Here is a 17,050-nt window from a genome sequence, read left to right as displayed (position 1 = left end):
TCATTTCATTGTGTTGCTCGACAGTGACACGAAGTTGTGAATCTGACTGTACATCTATTCGAGATGATCCAAATGACTTAAATTGTAAAACACTAAAAATATGTGCCTGTGACTTTTCATGTTTATTAATGGCATTGTGCAGATTTTTCAGATTATCATAACCATTATTTTTAGACCAAACTGTTTCTTCTTTAGAAAACATAAGACAGGGCCAGTGAAAGAGTTTATTTAATTTCGCACTTCCTGCAATCCACTGAGTTGGGACGCTTGAAAATATCGAGTATATTCTTTTCCTTTGTCTTTATGAGCTGCAAAAAGCGTTGGCATTTCAGGACATGATCAATCACTTAGTATTATGTTTAATTTTTCTTCTAAAGAATGTAATCGAAATGTGTGTTTCAATAATTGTTCAATAGGACATAATGAATCACCCATTCTTAATCAATACCGTATTTAGCTTATACACAGAAAACTACGACATAAATTGTCACTCACAAAGAAACAAAATCTTCAAATAACTGAAAGATCCTGAACACTATCTCAATTGACAAACAAATCTCATGTTTCACACACACTGCCAAATTCTACACTGGTATTCTTCTGCAGGAAGTCAAGTCTGGACAAGCGATAATCCCAGCGCTTATTCTTGCTGTGTACTGGCGTATAGGCAATACAGTGGTATACGAGGAAATTTTCCATCCTTGTCTACTGTCTGCGCATGCACCAGCACTGTAAAATGAGGCTTCAGGCAAGCTGTGAACGAAGAGCTGCCTTACTGCAGAAATGTAGTTAATCCAGAACACTTATATATAAAGTGCAGAATACACTTTATTAAAAAATGTTCATCTATAAGCTGAATGAGATAAAATTGATACATTAATTTGAAGTGTGTCTACTAGGGTATGCGGCGCTTACCCCACTTGCCCTAAATGCACGCCCCTGGTATAAACCCAGATTGCTGTTTTGAAAACAAGTTGTTGGATTCAAGGAACCAATTGTGACATGCAGCAGTCATTCTTTCCATATTTTCCATATCTGGCTTGTAAGAGAAATAGGTGTGTAGTTATTAATATTAGATGAAGTTTTACCTTTCTTCAAAATGGGTATAATACTGGTAATGATTTTCTTTTTCAGTTAGCAGATGCTGGTACTGTAAAACTTGTCTCCAAGGTTCTTGATAAATTCTGAATGAATTAAATCTGGACCAGAGACTTCATTGCATTTAAGAGTCCCAATAGCTGCATCTAGTTCATGGATTGTGAAACTAACAACAAACACTTCTCTTGTGTTTCATGTAAACACACCTCTTTTGCTCATCTTGATATTTTTTCATGTTTTTTTCTAACTTTTTGTGAGTTGTTGTGATTCTATATATTATTGTATATGTACTTAAAAAGGCGTTTGCAATAACCTGGGGGTCTGTTAGTTGTGTATTTTTGTAAATTATAAGTGAATTACTTGGTGGATTACTCTTTGTGATATTAGATATAAATTCGGGTAAGCTTTTATACCATCTTTTCTATACCGGTAGTCCATTTTAGAGATAAAATTGTTAAAACATTGCCTACAAGGGCGCACCCACGGGGGGGGGGGGTCCATCGGGCCCGGACCCCCCCCCCCCCCAAAGTTGTAACATTACTACTGAATTTTTAAGCGTTGATAGCATATAATTCCGTTTACTCTAATTTCACCGAAATGATTCACGTCCATGTACAGTACGTAACACTTCTGATTTTTCCTGCTAGCCAAGTCCATCTAATGGCATCCTACTATAATCGTTGGTAGCTAGAGCTCTCTGCTGCTGAAAACGTAGCCGAGTGCCATCAGCCAACAAAGAATGCACAATTCTGTACTCGCTGTGTTCCAACCATCACGTTGTCATCACTGCTTAGCAGATTGAGTTCAATGTTGCCAAAGTATCTATCATTGATTATAATAAGTATTGGCGGTATTTGACTGGTCTGTGTTTGATTTTCCAAGTATTTGTGTCTTGAAGAATTATTAATGTGAAGTTGTGAAAACTGTTATGTGATATATTAACTTAATAGTAGTATTAGCACAAGTGCTCACTATGCAAAAACATAAAATTACCAGTTTTTTCAGCTCGGTTCCATCAAAGGTGGCTAAGTGCAATATTGAGACTGTACCTAACCTACAACCAACGAGTTAGAAAGAGAAAGATATAGAGTGGTCATTGCCCCGCCATGTTTGAAGAAAATTGAACGACCGTTGGTAATGAACTTATGCGCCCAAAACAAAGTGGGCGTTGTGATAACTGACATTAGAATCGTCAGCTGTCTTAATTTCGTTCGCATAAATCAGTTAAACTGAAGTGGAAAAACCTATTATTTCGTCAAATACGTGATAGGAACTTAATCTAAACTTATGTACGCTAAATTTAAAACACTTGAGCTATTCCTAGAAGGAATGCTTAAAAGAATAACCTAAGCAAATTTGTCATGTAGTATGACGAGAAGTCCTAGCAAATATACTGAAGAAAATGTTAATATTCCTAGGTTCTTTTAAATGCGACCTGCAACATTGCCTATAAAATGAACGAGTATGATTCGGATGATTTTATTAAGTTGTTTTCCCAGTCTCTACACGTTGCAAAACTATTTACTATACCATAAGATATAGAATGAAAGTAGGCCCTATCTGTAGTAAACAACCTTTACCTCCAAGCTTATAACGTGGGTGAAACATGACAAAACACACTTTCAGTTTTTTTGTTACAGTAAAGTATAATTATTATCAAAATGTGAACGTGAGGCCAACAGCCGGCTGGTCTGTCTGAGCCTTTCAAGGGCTGTGGCACCACAGATAATTATTAGTGTATAATTGAGCACCCACGTACAATAATGGGGTAAGTAGTTACGAAATATATTCATACTTACCCCATTATTGCACGTGGGTGCTCAATTATGTTCTTTCATGTCCTTCCAGTCAAAATACTAACAACAATACGACCTACCCCAGAGTTTTGCGTTATTTTGGATGCGAGTGTCGAAATACAATTTTAATATTTGATTGCTATTACTAGGTTTGAAACGGAATTGCAGCGGTTTTATCCGTATTTAGTTTAACTTTATTACTAGTGAATCATTTATTTGATTAATCGTTTGTCTTCGAAATAGGCCTAACTTCTTATAAGCTACAGCTCATCGTCTTCTTGTATAAGCAGTAAGGACAGAAGGAGCAGAAATAAAGGATGCCGGTGTCGAAATACAGTTTTAATATTGTATTGCTATTTGTTTTTCACTGGGTCTGAAACGGAATTGTATTGGTTTTATCCGTATTTAGTTTAAGTACATTACCAGTGAACCATTTATTTTGTTTATGCCGGGCGTTGTTACACATTTAAGCATGAAAAAAAAATGCTGCTAATTAACAAAACTATGGACTTAACTTCATAAATTTACATGAAATATGATATATCAGTTGTGTTTTTCCTTTTGACATTGCAGTTATATGCAGCACACACAACAGGCATGTTTTTTCTTCGTTTTTTTTGTACTTCTTACCTCCGTTATACAACATTGTAAGCAGACGAATTTTTACAAAGGTGGGCGCTTAGCTCAGATCTGCCGTGTTTCGCGGTGGCACCGCAAAGAGCGCTGTACAGGACAACATGGCCACTCTATAGTCTTCTCTTTCTAACTCGTTGCCTACAACATGATGCCAATATAGGTATTCTTGAACCGTCTGCATCGTCATCATCAACCCCAACATCGGTATTACTGAATGTGGACTCTAGTGGTAAAGATATAAGTTCTTTTGTTAACAGAGTACTTTCATCAAGGGAGAAATTTGAGACACTAAATTCCATTTGGGTGCCGAATGAGAATTTCAAGTTCCCAGTAAAACCAGTTGGAAAGAAAAAAAAAAACCTCAGTTTCCAAAAGAGATGGCTCCAACGATGGAAGTGGTTAGCTTATTCAGACAAACAAAACGGTGCATTTTGTAAATACTGTGTTTTGTTTGCACCTCAAGAGGTTGGAATGCACGAAGCTACACCAACAGGAAGGTTAGTGAATCAGCCATTTGACAATTGGAAACATGCATGTGAAACATTTAACAGGCATGAAAAGTTACAGTATCACCTGAATTCTGTGGATACTTACACTAAATTAAAATCTATCGAACAAGGTAACGAATTGCCAGTTTCTTTGCAGATTGATAAAGCATGAAGAGAGCAAGGGAATGTAAATGTTCAAAGGATACTCCCGATAATTAAAACCGTTATATTTTGTGGCCGCCAAGGCATACCATTACGTGGGCATAAGGACTTCGGTCCCTTTGATTTGGAAAATCCACCAAATCATAATGAGGGAAATTTTAGAGCTTTGTTAAGGGAGCGTGTTGATGCAGGAGATGATAACTTAAAGAGCCATCTATTAGTCTGTGGAAAAAATGCAAGTTACATAAGCTGGAAGACACAAAATGAAATTATATCAGCCTGTAACTATATTATTCGTAGCCAAATAGTAGTGAGAGTGACTGAGGCAAGATGTTTTGCTATCTTAGCTGATGAAAGTGTAGATGTCAGTGGGACTGAACAGTTTTCTCTGTCAGTACGTTTCCTTGAAAATGATAGCATCAGAGAAGAATTCCTACAGTTTATTCCAGTTTCTGAGACAACTGGAATAAATTTGGCTAGAACAATTCTTGAGAGCCTCACTCGATTTAATGTTGATTTGAAATATATGAGAGGGCAAGGATATGATGGTGCAAGTGCAATGAGTGGACAGTTTCAAGGTGCCCAGGCCTTTATTCTTAAAGAATGCCCTGCCGCTTTATATGTCCATTGTGCTTCTCACAGTTTGAACCTCGCCATATCAGATGCATGTTGTGTTCCAGAAATCAGGAATTGCATTGGCATTGTAGGTAAAGTGTGTGAATTTTTCAACACTCCCAAAAGGCAAGATGTATTAATAAATAGTATAAAAGAGCTTTGTCCTGAAAATAAAAGAAGCAAACTCGTCCAAATGTGTGCTACTAGATGGATAGAAAGACATGACTCTGTGATGGTATTAATGGAACTGATGGATGCTGTCCTCCCTGCATTGAAAATCATTTCTTTGTGGACTGACAAGGATGTATCTTCCAAAGCCGATATGCTGAATTCTTCAGTGACCAAGCCTGCATTCCTAATTTCCCTTCACGTAATCAACAAGCTCTTCTGTGTAACAAAAACCTTAAGTGAATACCTTCAGAAGACAGATATGAATTTGGAAAAAGCACTTAACCATGTAGAAAATGTTTTAGAAGTGTTACAAGAGGTTAGTGATGCAGCAAAAGACCAGTTTAAATCTATATTCTCGACGGTTTCTACTCAGCTGTCGTCACTTGGAGAGGAAATTAGAATCCGTCGATGTGCATCTGGACAACGTTCACAATTCCGCAGCAATGTTCCTGCTGATAATGCTGAGGAATATTACAGGAGGACTATATTTTTGCCATTCCTATCTAATATGCAGTCTCAGATAAAAACAAGATTTGCTAAACATAACATTTTGACAAAATTTTTGCGTCTGATCAAGGAAGATGGGGTTGCTAGTGATTTTATAGTTCTGGCCAAGTTTTATTCTCAAGTAGATACTAATTTTTGTGTCCAAGATGAGGAATTGGTATGTGAATTTGAACTCTGGAACACATTTTGTAAAGGAAAACAGTACAAGTCAGTTTGGGAAATGTAGCCTATATTGCATGTGAATATGATTTCTATCCTCATGTGAAAGAGCTGTTGAAGATTTTATTAACATTGCCAGTGTCCACAAGTACAAGTGAAAGGTCGTTTTCGACTCTTAAGAGATTAAAGTCATACCTGAGAAACACCATGGGAAATGATCGTCTAAATGGTCTTGCTTTGCTAAACATCCATCATGATATCACAGTTTCTCCACAAGATGTGGTTACTGCACTAAAGATAAAGCCAAGAAGACTGGATTTTGTTTTGTAAAAAGAAATTGAAAGAGGTATGTTTGTGTGTATATGTGTGCGTGCGTGCATTTATGTAACTTGACGTTCTTTCATTGGACCCCCCCCCCCCCCAAGAGAAATTCCTGGGTGTGCCCCTGGCTGAGAGTACTTCTTTCTTAAATGTGGCCACTTTACAAGTTTCCAGTCTATAAAATTGTCTCTATTACTGTTCTCTTCTGCTTGTTTTCTGGCTGAATCACGAGCTACTTTTGATGTCATTGATTCTGGTTCATGTTAACATTTTGTTTAAAAAACTTAAAATTGTTTAAACACACGTTAAAAGTGTTAAAATTTTTTAAGAAGGTTATGTACCTTAGACAGACGGCCCGTTTTGATGCCGGTTCTGTATCATCTTCAGTATCCTACGAACTACTGATGTTCCTGTTGATCTTGCATACTGCCATTTGCATTCGTCAGTTGTAGGGGTGGGGGTGAGTTGCTCCTATGGTGGGGGTGTTTGTTTGTGTGCTATGTATCATGATGTCGAATAATGTGTGGGTATTGAACTGTAATTGTGTATTAAGTATATGTTGTGGGTGTGTTATTGTATGTTTGTATATTTCGTATTGTTCTAAGATGTTTAACTGTGGACTTTTTGGTGTGATGTGTAGAATTTCCATATCTGTTTCTATATTATTGTAGTCATGATTATTGTTGATAATATGTTCTGCGTAATTTGATGTGATGTATGGTTTGGTTATATCTTTGATGTGTTCTTTATATCTAGTTTGAAAGGTTCTTCCTGTCTGTCCTATGTAAAAATGTGGGCAACTATTGCATTTTAGTTTCTAAACCCCAGTTGAATTATATTTATTTGAATGTTTGATGTGATTATTTAGATATTTCTGTGTTGTGTTATTTGTTTTGTATGCTATCTAGTATTTTAGTTTTCTGAATGAAATTGCAATTTTGTAAGTATTGGTTGTGATATGTTAATGTTATTTATTTATTCTCACGTGGTGTTTGTGTTGGTTTGTTCTGTTTTTGTTTTGACTTTTTTATTAGTGTGTCTATCATGTTAGAGTTATACCCATTGTCTTGTGCTATATATTTTATTGTGTTTATTTCTTCAGTATTGTTGTCATTGTTCATTGGAATGTTAATTAATCTGTGTGTCTTTGTACGGAAAACTGCATGTTTATGTTGTATGGGATGGTTAGACGAATTGTGTATGTGTGTTGCAGTTGTGGTGGGCTTCCTGTATATTTTGAATTCATGTCTATTATTTGTTTTGGTTATGGTGATGTCTAAGAAATTTATAGCTTGGTTACGTTCTGTTTCTATTGTATACATTAATTTGGGATGTATTTTGTTGAGTTGTTGATGTAGGTTTTCTATTTGTCTTTTGTTTCCATTATATAGGGCTATTATGTTACCTACATATCGATGCCAGTACATTATTCTCTCTGCGTGTTTGTTGTTGTCAGTGTTTAGTATGTGTGTTTGTTCTATATTATGAATAGAGATTTCAGATAATATACTTGATATAGGTGAACCCATTGGTAATCCTTCAGTTTGTGTATAATATTTATTGTTATGTGTGAAATAATTTTGTTTTGTATTAATCTTTTTTTTAATGTTTCTTCCCTTTAGATCCCAAAGCAAGCAAAGAGCTAGTGGCATACTAGTTGGCATCAAAAGAGGAATACGGTAACTTTAACCTTCAACATTATTAAACAAATGACTGAGGAAGACAAATCTGAAGTAACGAATATATTACGCAAATCTGGCTTTCAGGTAGAAGCTCCCTGTTGTAGAAGTGTCATTTGCAGAATTTGATAACAAATGAGTTCCATCAATTCATACCCTTCCAATTATTGCATTTATACTGGTAACGATAGAGTTATAAATTCTTAACAGTGAGTAGTTTCAATACTAATGTAGTAAAGTCACAAGAAGTATTTCCTTGATGTGCAATATTTCACGAGAATAAAATAAAATTCTCATAGTAACAGCTAAAATGCCTTGTCCATACTAGTTAAGTATTTAAAATGGAGCACGATTATGTACAGAAAAAGCACTGTTTAATAATGTAATTGAAAAAAAAATTAAAGAAACATTTGATATTATCAAAACTTCTGCATTTGTGTCTGACTTTATATTTCCTTATAATATGATTGCATAATTACTCTAGTCCAGTAAATCAGTCAGCTCTGTTACACCATTCTGTTCCTATGGGTACACAGTTGAAAAAGAAATCCACCAATGTCAGCACAAGCCAAGATGATGCACAAAAAACCATCTTGATTGTACTGCTATGTTCACCCATTTTGATTTGTTTGTGTGTCATACTCTTGCTTTATGTTTTAGTCTAAGCATTAATTTTTACTCTATCAGATCTGTTAGTGTTGTGTTTTCCACAAATAACAAGATATAAAGTCAAGATCAAGAGGACATAATAGTACACGTGTGCAGTAGTTAAGTTGCTATTTTGGAGATTTTTAAGCCAAAAAAAAAAAAACTTTAGGTTCGCACATGCTTATTTGCTTTGTCATGTCTGTTACCTGTCAGATCTGTTACTCCATGTCATGTCTGTTACATCATTCAAAACAGAGCCTCAATTTTTTTCTAATTATCTATCATTAAAGAAATTAAAGCTCAAATATCTTCGCCTTAAGGGCAATCTACTAAGATAATTGTTACTGAAAGAATGGTTCGGAGACTTGAAAGCATATAAATGTCCTACTAATCGGTTGCTAGCCGAGGAGTAGTAAGTTCAGTGGTGGGGTTGCCACCTTATAGCCTTTGGACCGGCTTTGGGACTCCGTTCCAGACTCCCAAGACAAATTCTCCACTATATACCACATGGAAGACGATCTTTGGGACGCCCCCTGAAAAGATGGACAGAGACCATAACAGGCCACTAGGCCTAATACCTGCAATGACGATGATGATGATGACGATGATGATGATGTTGATGATGATGATGATGATGATGATGATGGTTTCTGTTAATTACTGAACAAGTTATTATTTTATATTAGGTAAAAGATTTGATATTAAGATATTTAATATACTAATTGTTCATTTTTGATCTGAAGTTAGTTCTGTTACTATTCTAAGAACTATGCACTGTTTGAAGAATATCTGATATAAAAACAAAGGAATTCTATTTCTATAAAGATCCACTGTCTTGTCCCATAACACTCCTGACATTACGTCGTGCCATCAAAGATTCATCGATGCTTGTAGAGAATGCTGTAAAGCAAGGTCAGTGTACAGTGGCTGATTACTATGGCAGAGACATTGCACTATATTAATACATGCAGAATATGCACTAAATAATACTTTAATTTTGACGTTCTCAATCGTCCATTTGTTATACAAATTTCGCAAATGACCCAGAAATGTATTGTAGCTCTTGAAAACAAAGAACTGTAATTGTTCAGCTGCAACATTGGCTTCCATTATTGCAAACATATCAATGTCTTTATCTATTAGAATTTTATGTATTTTAGTTTTCTTGGCTTGATTAAGGCCCCCAGCATTCCACTGTAAGACCTTCAGCTGAGGTAGAATCATATTGTGTTTTGTCTTCTTATGTGATGCTAAAATATTCCCCGTCCGGAGATCCGAATGAGGGGACTTTTTTACCTCCGAAATATTTTACTTCGGATTGTATTTGTCATTGGAGCATGTTGGATGGTCGTTTTTTTTTCTATGTTCATTAAACATAGTTCAGGGGGTACCACGAGAAGGCGACCATCATCACCCCCAGAACACCAATATAGCGCGACATATTATTTTGGCAGAAGGCTAGCCTTGTTTCATACTGAGATTTAGTGAATTGATATCTCCTCTCTTGTCCCCTTCAAGCTTCCGAGTCAAGGTCGTAGCCATGCCTTTTTAGAGGTTTAGAGACTTCTGCCACAAATCTCGCACCAAACTCTGCATCCTGGAATGACTGTCAACAGTGAAGGATGTGAGTGAAAACCAAGTCTTACGATACATCATTATTGCAAACGTATAGACCTATTGTTACTAGGTATAATAACTCAATTTTTTTGGGTCTGCTAAGAATCAAAATCTATTAATTTGAGAAAAAAAAATTCCGGCACCTGGAATCGAACCCGGAACCTCTCAGCTGTGCGCGCTGAATGCTCTTTCCATCTGACCCACACCGGGACATGATCCATGGTGACGGCCGAACTTCTCTCATTGTATTATCAATAGCCTACTACCTGCAATTAAGACATTCAAGCCATGTATGCTGGAGCGCATATTTAAATGGCTTCATGGTCATTTTCAACAACAGTTCATGAGTTACTGTTAACATTGATATATACATATATATTTTTATATGAGGTCTCGCCATCCTCATTGAATAATCAATGGCTATAAGTAGCCATCAGAGGTCTGCATCGACGTTTTCGCTCGAGCGCTAAGTAGTTCATAGCATAATCGATAGGTAGCGCACATGCATGATGGGTAAAATTGTCATGAGCGATAAATCCTCGAACGGTATAGGCCGAGCGTTAGACATTCGTTCTTGTTACAGTGATGAACTGTGTAGTAACATCAAAGATGTTTATCATTTCAAAACTTTGCAGTGTTTAACTAACCTCTCCATAGTACAATTACAAAACTTGCATTAAAATGTAATATAAATATTGTAGGTAAATGTTCTTTTTTTTTTTTTTTTTCCACGCAGGAATGATTCTGTTTTTGCCATATCTGATAGATGTTATTGGATGTAAATGTAATTATTATAAACGGAGAACACAATCACGATATTGCAAGAACTGTATCAAGTTTTCTAGTAATAATAATAATAATAATAATAATAATAATAATAATAATAATAATAATAATAATCTCTAATAATTAGTGTATCAATCTTTGCGTCTGTAACAGTTGTGCAGCTTGATTATTCGTTTTATTATATTTTCTGTGACGTTATCTCTGTACTAATATTGTTATTAATCTACTGCTATATCAATAATATTTTGTAAAACGTTTCTACATTGTCGCAGTATATAGGCGGAACACTATGTATGGACCTATCAAATTATATATGTGGTAAATCAAATATTGAATAATTATGAATTAGCAATAATAACTGTATATCGAAGTTTTTCATACTATTTTATTGATAACTTCATGTTCCTGTTTTGGTACGTTCCACTGACTGTTCCATTAAACGTTTGTCATAAACGCAGAAAATAAAGCCTTATTTTTACCGTGTGAGCAAAACATATGTGTATCTTATTTGTCGCCTTCCATACAAGATAAGACATGTTGGTGAGGTGACCTTGTACTGTGCTTCTATTTATTACGAGCGTATCAGGACCGATCTTACCTCACTCAAGGGTGCGACACTCGACCGAGTTCAAGCGAGCGATTTAACTCCAATGCAGCATTCTGATAGCTATACTGTAAATATCTATTAATTTGAGAAAAATTCGTTCCAGCATCTGAAATCGATTCATTGATTATTCAATGAGGATGGCGAGACCTCATATATGAATATATATGTACCGGTATATGAGTCTCAAAAGCCTCTTAAGAGCTTAGTCACTGACAGATATTCCCCTCAGAATTTGTCATTTGAGCTCAGCACATGGAACGGCCAGGCGCTACATGCCCAGCAGAGTAGGCGAACTGTCTGGTCTTGCCTAGGCTCTCTGCCCTGATCATGGAACCTGTATGTAGTTTCGAAACGTTCGAAACGTTCGAAACGTTAGAAATGTTAGCTCCAGGACATAGTGCAATATCCAAATCACATTCACCGTGAAAACCTAAAAAACACATATAATTTAAGATTATATAGAAGGTCTAACTCCAAACTTGTTAGCAGAATTTTTGTAATGTGACATTGTTTATGCATTGCCAAGTAGAGACAAATGATACTTTGGAGAAATTGCATTAATGCAATCTAAAGCATAAATGAATTCAGAACTGTGTTTTGTACATGTCGAAATGGAAATTAAATAAAACTTGGTTTAATGTAACATAGTAGCAGCAGCAGTATCTATTGCCCAGACACTTGGAAGTTCTCCATTCACCTTCTAACTTTGCAGTATAATTTATAGTCCGAATCCAAAAAATCTGATGCCAAAGCTGGACATTTTCGTAAATGTTCTTGATTCATCAAAGAGTCTTCTAGATTACACAGGATGGTGAACAAAAAATTTCAATTTTAAACAGGGTGCTGCAAACAGTCATGACCAGTTAGCATCCGAAATTTTGCTACTGAATCATGTCGAAAAGAATCAGATACCTTATATATTCTTTTTCAGTAAGTAATACTGACCAAGATTTATTATTGCTGTTTTCTTAAAATTTCTTCAGAATTTTGATTTGAAATTTAATTTTAATGTAACATAACATGACTTAAAATACAGATTAGCCTAAAAAAAGTATACACTGTTCGTTTATAAATAACTTAAGAACAAATTCAGATAAAATTCTCATTTTCGGGGAAATTGTAGCTTAATGGATAGGTCGAAGAGGTGCTGTCGAGTACCCAGCACAGTCCCCAAACCTAACACCAATTTCTACATATGGGGGACCCTAAAGGATGTTGTTTATTGGGAAACGCCAGCTATACTGGATGTGCTACGAGAACAAATCAAAATTTAACGTCATGTGCAGCTATGACACTGGACACATTACGGAACTTAGTTCGTGGAGCAGTTCGGCGGCATCAATAGTGTTTGGATGCTGTTGGTGGTCACTTCGAACACCTACATTAAGCTACAATTTCATGAAAAACGAGAATTTTTTCTCAATTTGTTTCACTGTTTTAGGACCCCATCTTCTTTCATTCAGAGCAGAACTAAGTACAGATCTAATACTTTTCTTCTTAGGCATAATTGACAACTTATCCAACTAAATATAACAACTATAAATAAACAGAACACTACAACTATACTTATGTCACTATTTTTAGGTCTATGTAAATGTTTCTGTGTAAATGAGACACTCAGCAAACGAATATAAACCCACAACACAAAACTAAACACTCAACTAACGATTATAAATGCACAAAACAAACCAAACAAGGCTGCAGGCCGAGTTTGATAACCAGTCTACTATTGTAATATGAAGTTACGACATGTGTACCGTACAAAGTTTCATCCGCTTTGATAAAAAAAAATAATGTAAAATTGAATATTGTCTAAATGTAAAATTTTTATTGCCAGCTATATACATTTGTTTTGTAGGTGATCGATTTATATAGAGGGCCTTGTACGAGAAACATTTGAAGCTATATACATTTGCTTTGTAGATGATCGATTCATATAGAGGGCCATGTACAAGAAACATTTGAAGAATGTTATTATTGTCGGTATTGTCACCATGACTATTTATAAATATAAGTGTCAATGGTATTGCATTAACAGCTGTACTGAGTTATTAATTCCAACAAAATCGCGACAGAGGTATGAAGAGGAATATAAGAAGTTTTAAGAGTGTGTAAAAAAAAAGTAGAGAATATTTCTGAAAAGTTTATGCTTGAATATTGTTAAATGAAAAGTGAAAAGAAGAAATCAAGTTCTCTGTGGATTCATTATTCTATGCTGCGGTGTACGGTATCACTGAAGAAAAACGTGGACATCAATCAGTAAGTAGACACAATAATTGTTAGCTTTTTAAAGCAAAAAAATGAATTGTGAAAATGTTACCATTAATGTGTATAACAAATAAAAAGCTTACAAGGACAAGGATCCTGCTGATCCAAAGTTGCACTCGGGCATGGGTTCAATTCCAGCTTGTGCTCATTACTGGTAGTTTTTCCGAGGTTTTCTCCAACCATAAGACGAATGCGAATGTCAGGTAATCTATGACGAACCCTCAGCCTCATCTTGCCAAATACCATCACGCTATTACCAATACAATCAATGCCAAATATCCTAGTAGTTAATACAGGGTCGTTAAATAACCAACTAAAAAAATTGCAGAGAGCAATCAGAGTAGTATAATGAAGCATTAATGGTTGAAGTGTTGATCAAAACTTTTTAGTGGTTGTGGTAGCAGTATGTGTAAGAAAAGTAAATAGTTGGTGTACTATGGTTGATGTTTAAGAAAGTGCGAAGTTAATACAGTGCTAATAGTACCTCCATCCATGCCAACAACTCTGCTACAGAAAAGAATAATAAAGTTATGCCTTAATAAACTCTTGATAACCCTTCAGAACTGTTGTATTCAGGATTTAAAGTATTTGACTTCCATCAAATTTATAACAATGTATTATTGAATTTCGTACATAAAAACCGAAATATATTTAATTTATATTCACATAAATCAGTGATGTCAATTGATGCCCATAGGAGCAAGCGCGTGCTTTAGAGCTCAGGAGAACCTGTTCAGGGATGGTCAGCACTGATTCAATAGATAAAGGGAAGAGAACTTATTAAAACTGTATCCATGTTAAATTTTAGATTTGTCTGGAAGTATTGCATTATAAGAATGTAAGTTTTAATTTTAATGTTCATTTTTCACAAGTTTGATTTTTTTGTTCAAAAGAAATATTTTCTCAACTTTCTTTATAGACAAGTGAAATTTTCAGATACAGGCCTATTTATTTAGTAGCCTTACAGAATGTTTTCGTTAATTTAATATACCGTAAATGCATATTACTGAAGATAGTGTATTGAAAGTTTTGAAAATATTCGCATGGAAATGAATGACTAACAAAGCAACTACTGTTACATCATAAGCAAAAGATACATCCCCATGTGTTGTAAAAATGTCAGCTCTATAGCTTCAGCACATTTCGAGAAAATAATTTAATATTCTGATGATAGGAAGTTGCTCACCAATATCACCTTAAAAGCATAATGTGATAAGAGTTTTGTTATGGAATATTAGTTACACTTAAAACATATACAGCACCTAGGTAACTTTGCTTTGTACTGTAATATTTTCTTGATTAGTTGATTAATTATTTTTATAGGGCTAAAGGTATCATCAATATCAATTACAACTTGTCATGTCATACTCAATCTCTTTTTTTGGGATATTTAGTACAGTATAGTTGTACTACTATGGAATTTATGTGAATATTCCTTCTTAACTCTTAATTATGTTATTAACATTTAAAAACAACTGCAATATTAAGAAATTGGTATTAGTACTTTTGTTTTACAGACAATATAGATAATATCAAACAGAAAGAAGCCATATAAAAATAACGACATAAAATGTCACGTTCCGTTTGAAGTTTGTGCACCACTGTTTTCTTAATCCTACAGGCTGCTTACTCATATACACAACCTTTCCTCTTTCCATACTTAGCGCTTGATGCCCGCGCACGACGTCAAGGTCAGAAAAATACGCTTGCTTTGACATCACTGACATAAATATAAAACCAAAAGATCAGAAAACATATATTATGCTTAACAGAACCTAAATGTATCATAACTGTAGCATATAATCACAGTAGCAATTTCGGTGCAAGGCTTTATAACATGGTAACTTAATAGCTAAATTCCCAAATATACACTATCTACAAAAAAGTAATTGGGCACTATTTTTGCCCCTTTAGAACCTCGTGGTACCACCTCTTGTTGCTATAACAGCAGCCACCCTTTCAGGCATGTTTTCCACTAGTTTGTGTGGGATATCCACTGGAATGCGTCGCCATTCCTCTTGCAATATGGCACTCAGTTGGACAATGGAAGTTGGCCGAATTTCCCGAAACCTCAATCGCCGGTCCAATTCGTCTTAAAGGTGCTCAATGTGATTGAGATCAGGACTCTGTGCAGGCCAGTTCAACTGGTCACCTTATTGTCTGCATACCACTGCACAGTAGAAACATGACTTCTAGCAATTACTTTTTGGTAGATAGTGTACAATTTACTAATGCTCCTTATTTTAAAAAATCAATTAAAAATTCCTGTCTAGAGAGAAAATTTAAAGTTCAATTATTCTGATATGTTTTTCTTCTTCTTTTTTCTTTTTCTTTTTTCTTTTTCTTTTTTTACTTTTTACTCTGTTATTTAATAAAATATCTTAACATTATGTGGAATTCCCTCTGAGCACGAGTACGTAACTTACTCTTACTGGGGATGCTAGAATGTTGTTATATAAAAAAGCAATATGTATCTTTGTTCTACGAGGGCTATTCATAAAGTAGCCATTTATTTTTTACAAACCTGTGAATGACGTTACAGAATTGGGTTAGAATACGTTTGAAATTGTACACTCAAATTTATTTTTCCACACATTTTCCAGTCACATTGAGACACTTGTCGTAGCATTTGACGAGCTTTGAAATTCCACAATCGTAGAATTCGGCCAACCTACGACGCTGATTCTCAACTCTTCGTCATTGTCAAAGCACTTCGAGCCAAGTCACGTCTTCATGTGCATGAAGAGATGGTAATCGCTAGGTACCAAATGTGGGCTATAGGGAGGGCGATCCAATACTTCCCAGTTGAACTTTCGGAGTTTGGTCACAGTATGACGCGCTGTATACGGCCGGGTGTTGTCATACAGGAAAATCACCCCAGAGCTCAACATTTGTTTTAAATGGCGCTTTTCAAGTTTGTTAATGTGTTACAGTAACGCTCAGCGTTAATTGTGGCATTCCTCTCCAAGAACTCCATTAGCAAAATTCCTTTTCTGTCCCAGAAGACAGTTGCCACAAGTTTCCTCGTGGAAAGTGTTTGACGACACTTTGTGGAATTTTTCAGGGAGTGAGTATGGCCCCACTGCATTGATTGAAGCTTTGTTTCTGCATTCACATACCGCACCCAAGTCTCATCTCCTTTCATAATCTGATCGAGAAAAGCATCACCTTCTCTTTCGTAATGCTCAAGAAAGGACAGTGCTGCTCCCATCGGCTGAGCCTTTTGTTCCTCAGAAAGGAGTTTAGGAACCCATCTGGCAGAAAGTTTCCAGTAGCCCAAATCTTCGGTAATCACTTTGTACACAAGAGTATGACTAATCTGTGGAAAATCCTCACTAAGCTCTGACATGGTAAACCTGCGGTTTACTCTAACCTTTTTGTCAACCAGACAAATCAGATCTGCATTCACGATACTCGGTCGAGGTCCTCTCTTCATCATGGACATTGGTTCGCCCATTTTTGAACATACGGCACCATCCAATTTTTAACAGT

At 35.6% G+C, this 17,050-nt stretch overlaps 1 protein-coding gene across 13 annotated transcripts in view; it reads left to right on the top strand.

Annotated features, from left to right (window-relative positions):
- LOC138710145 (uncharacterized) overlaps positions 1 to 17,050 on the top strand; it is a 333,732-nt gene that overhangs the window by 279,990 nt on the left and 36,692 nt on the right. For 6 of the 13 annotated variants that reach the window (XR_011335096.1, XR_011335093.1, XR_011335094.1 and 3 more), the window contains exons 4-5: positions 3,788 to 4,027; positions 7,576 to 8,057. Coding sequence is in view for 2 of the 13 variants with exons in the window: in XM_069840773.1 (XP_069696874.1) it covers positions 4,002 to 4,027; positions 7,576 to 7,632 (83 nt within the window). In the remaining 11 variants the exon portion in view is untranslated. Of the gene's footprint in view, positions 1 to 2,080; positions 2,120 to 3,787; positions 5,979 to 7,575; positions 9,905 to 17,050 lie in introns of those variants that run through there. The other 7 variants (XR_011335100.1, XM_069840773.1, XR_011335101.1 and 4 more) reach the window with 5 other exon arrangements.

The sequence above is a fragment of the Periplaneta americana genome, chromosome 12, assembly GCF_040183065.1.
Source record: "Periplaneta americana isolate PAMFEO1 chromosome 12, P.americana_PAMFEO1_priV1, whole genome shotgun sequence".
Classification (NCBI taxonomy): Eukaryota; Metazoa; Arthropoda; class Insecta; order Blattodea; family Blattidae; genus Periplaneta; species Periplaneta americana.
The sequence above is the reverse complement of the archived record's forward strand: the minus strand, read 5'-3'. Positions and strand labels throughout refer to the sequence as shown.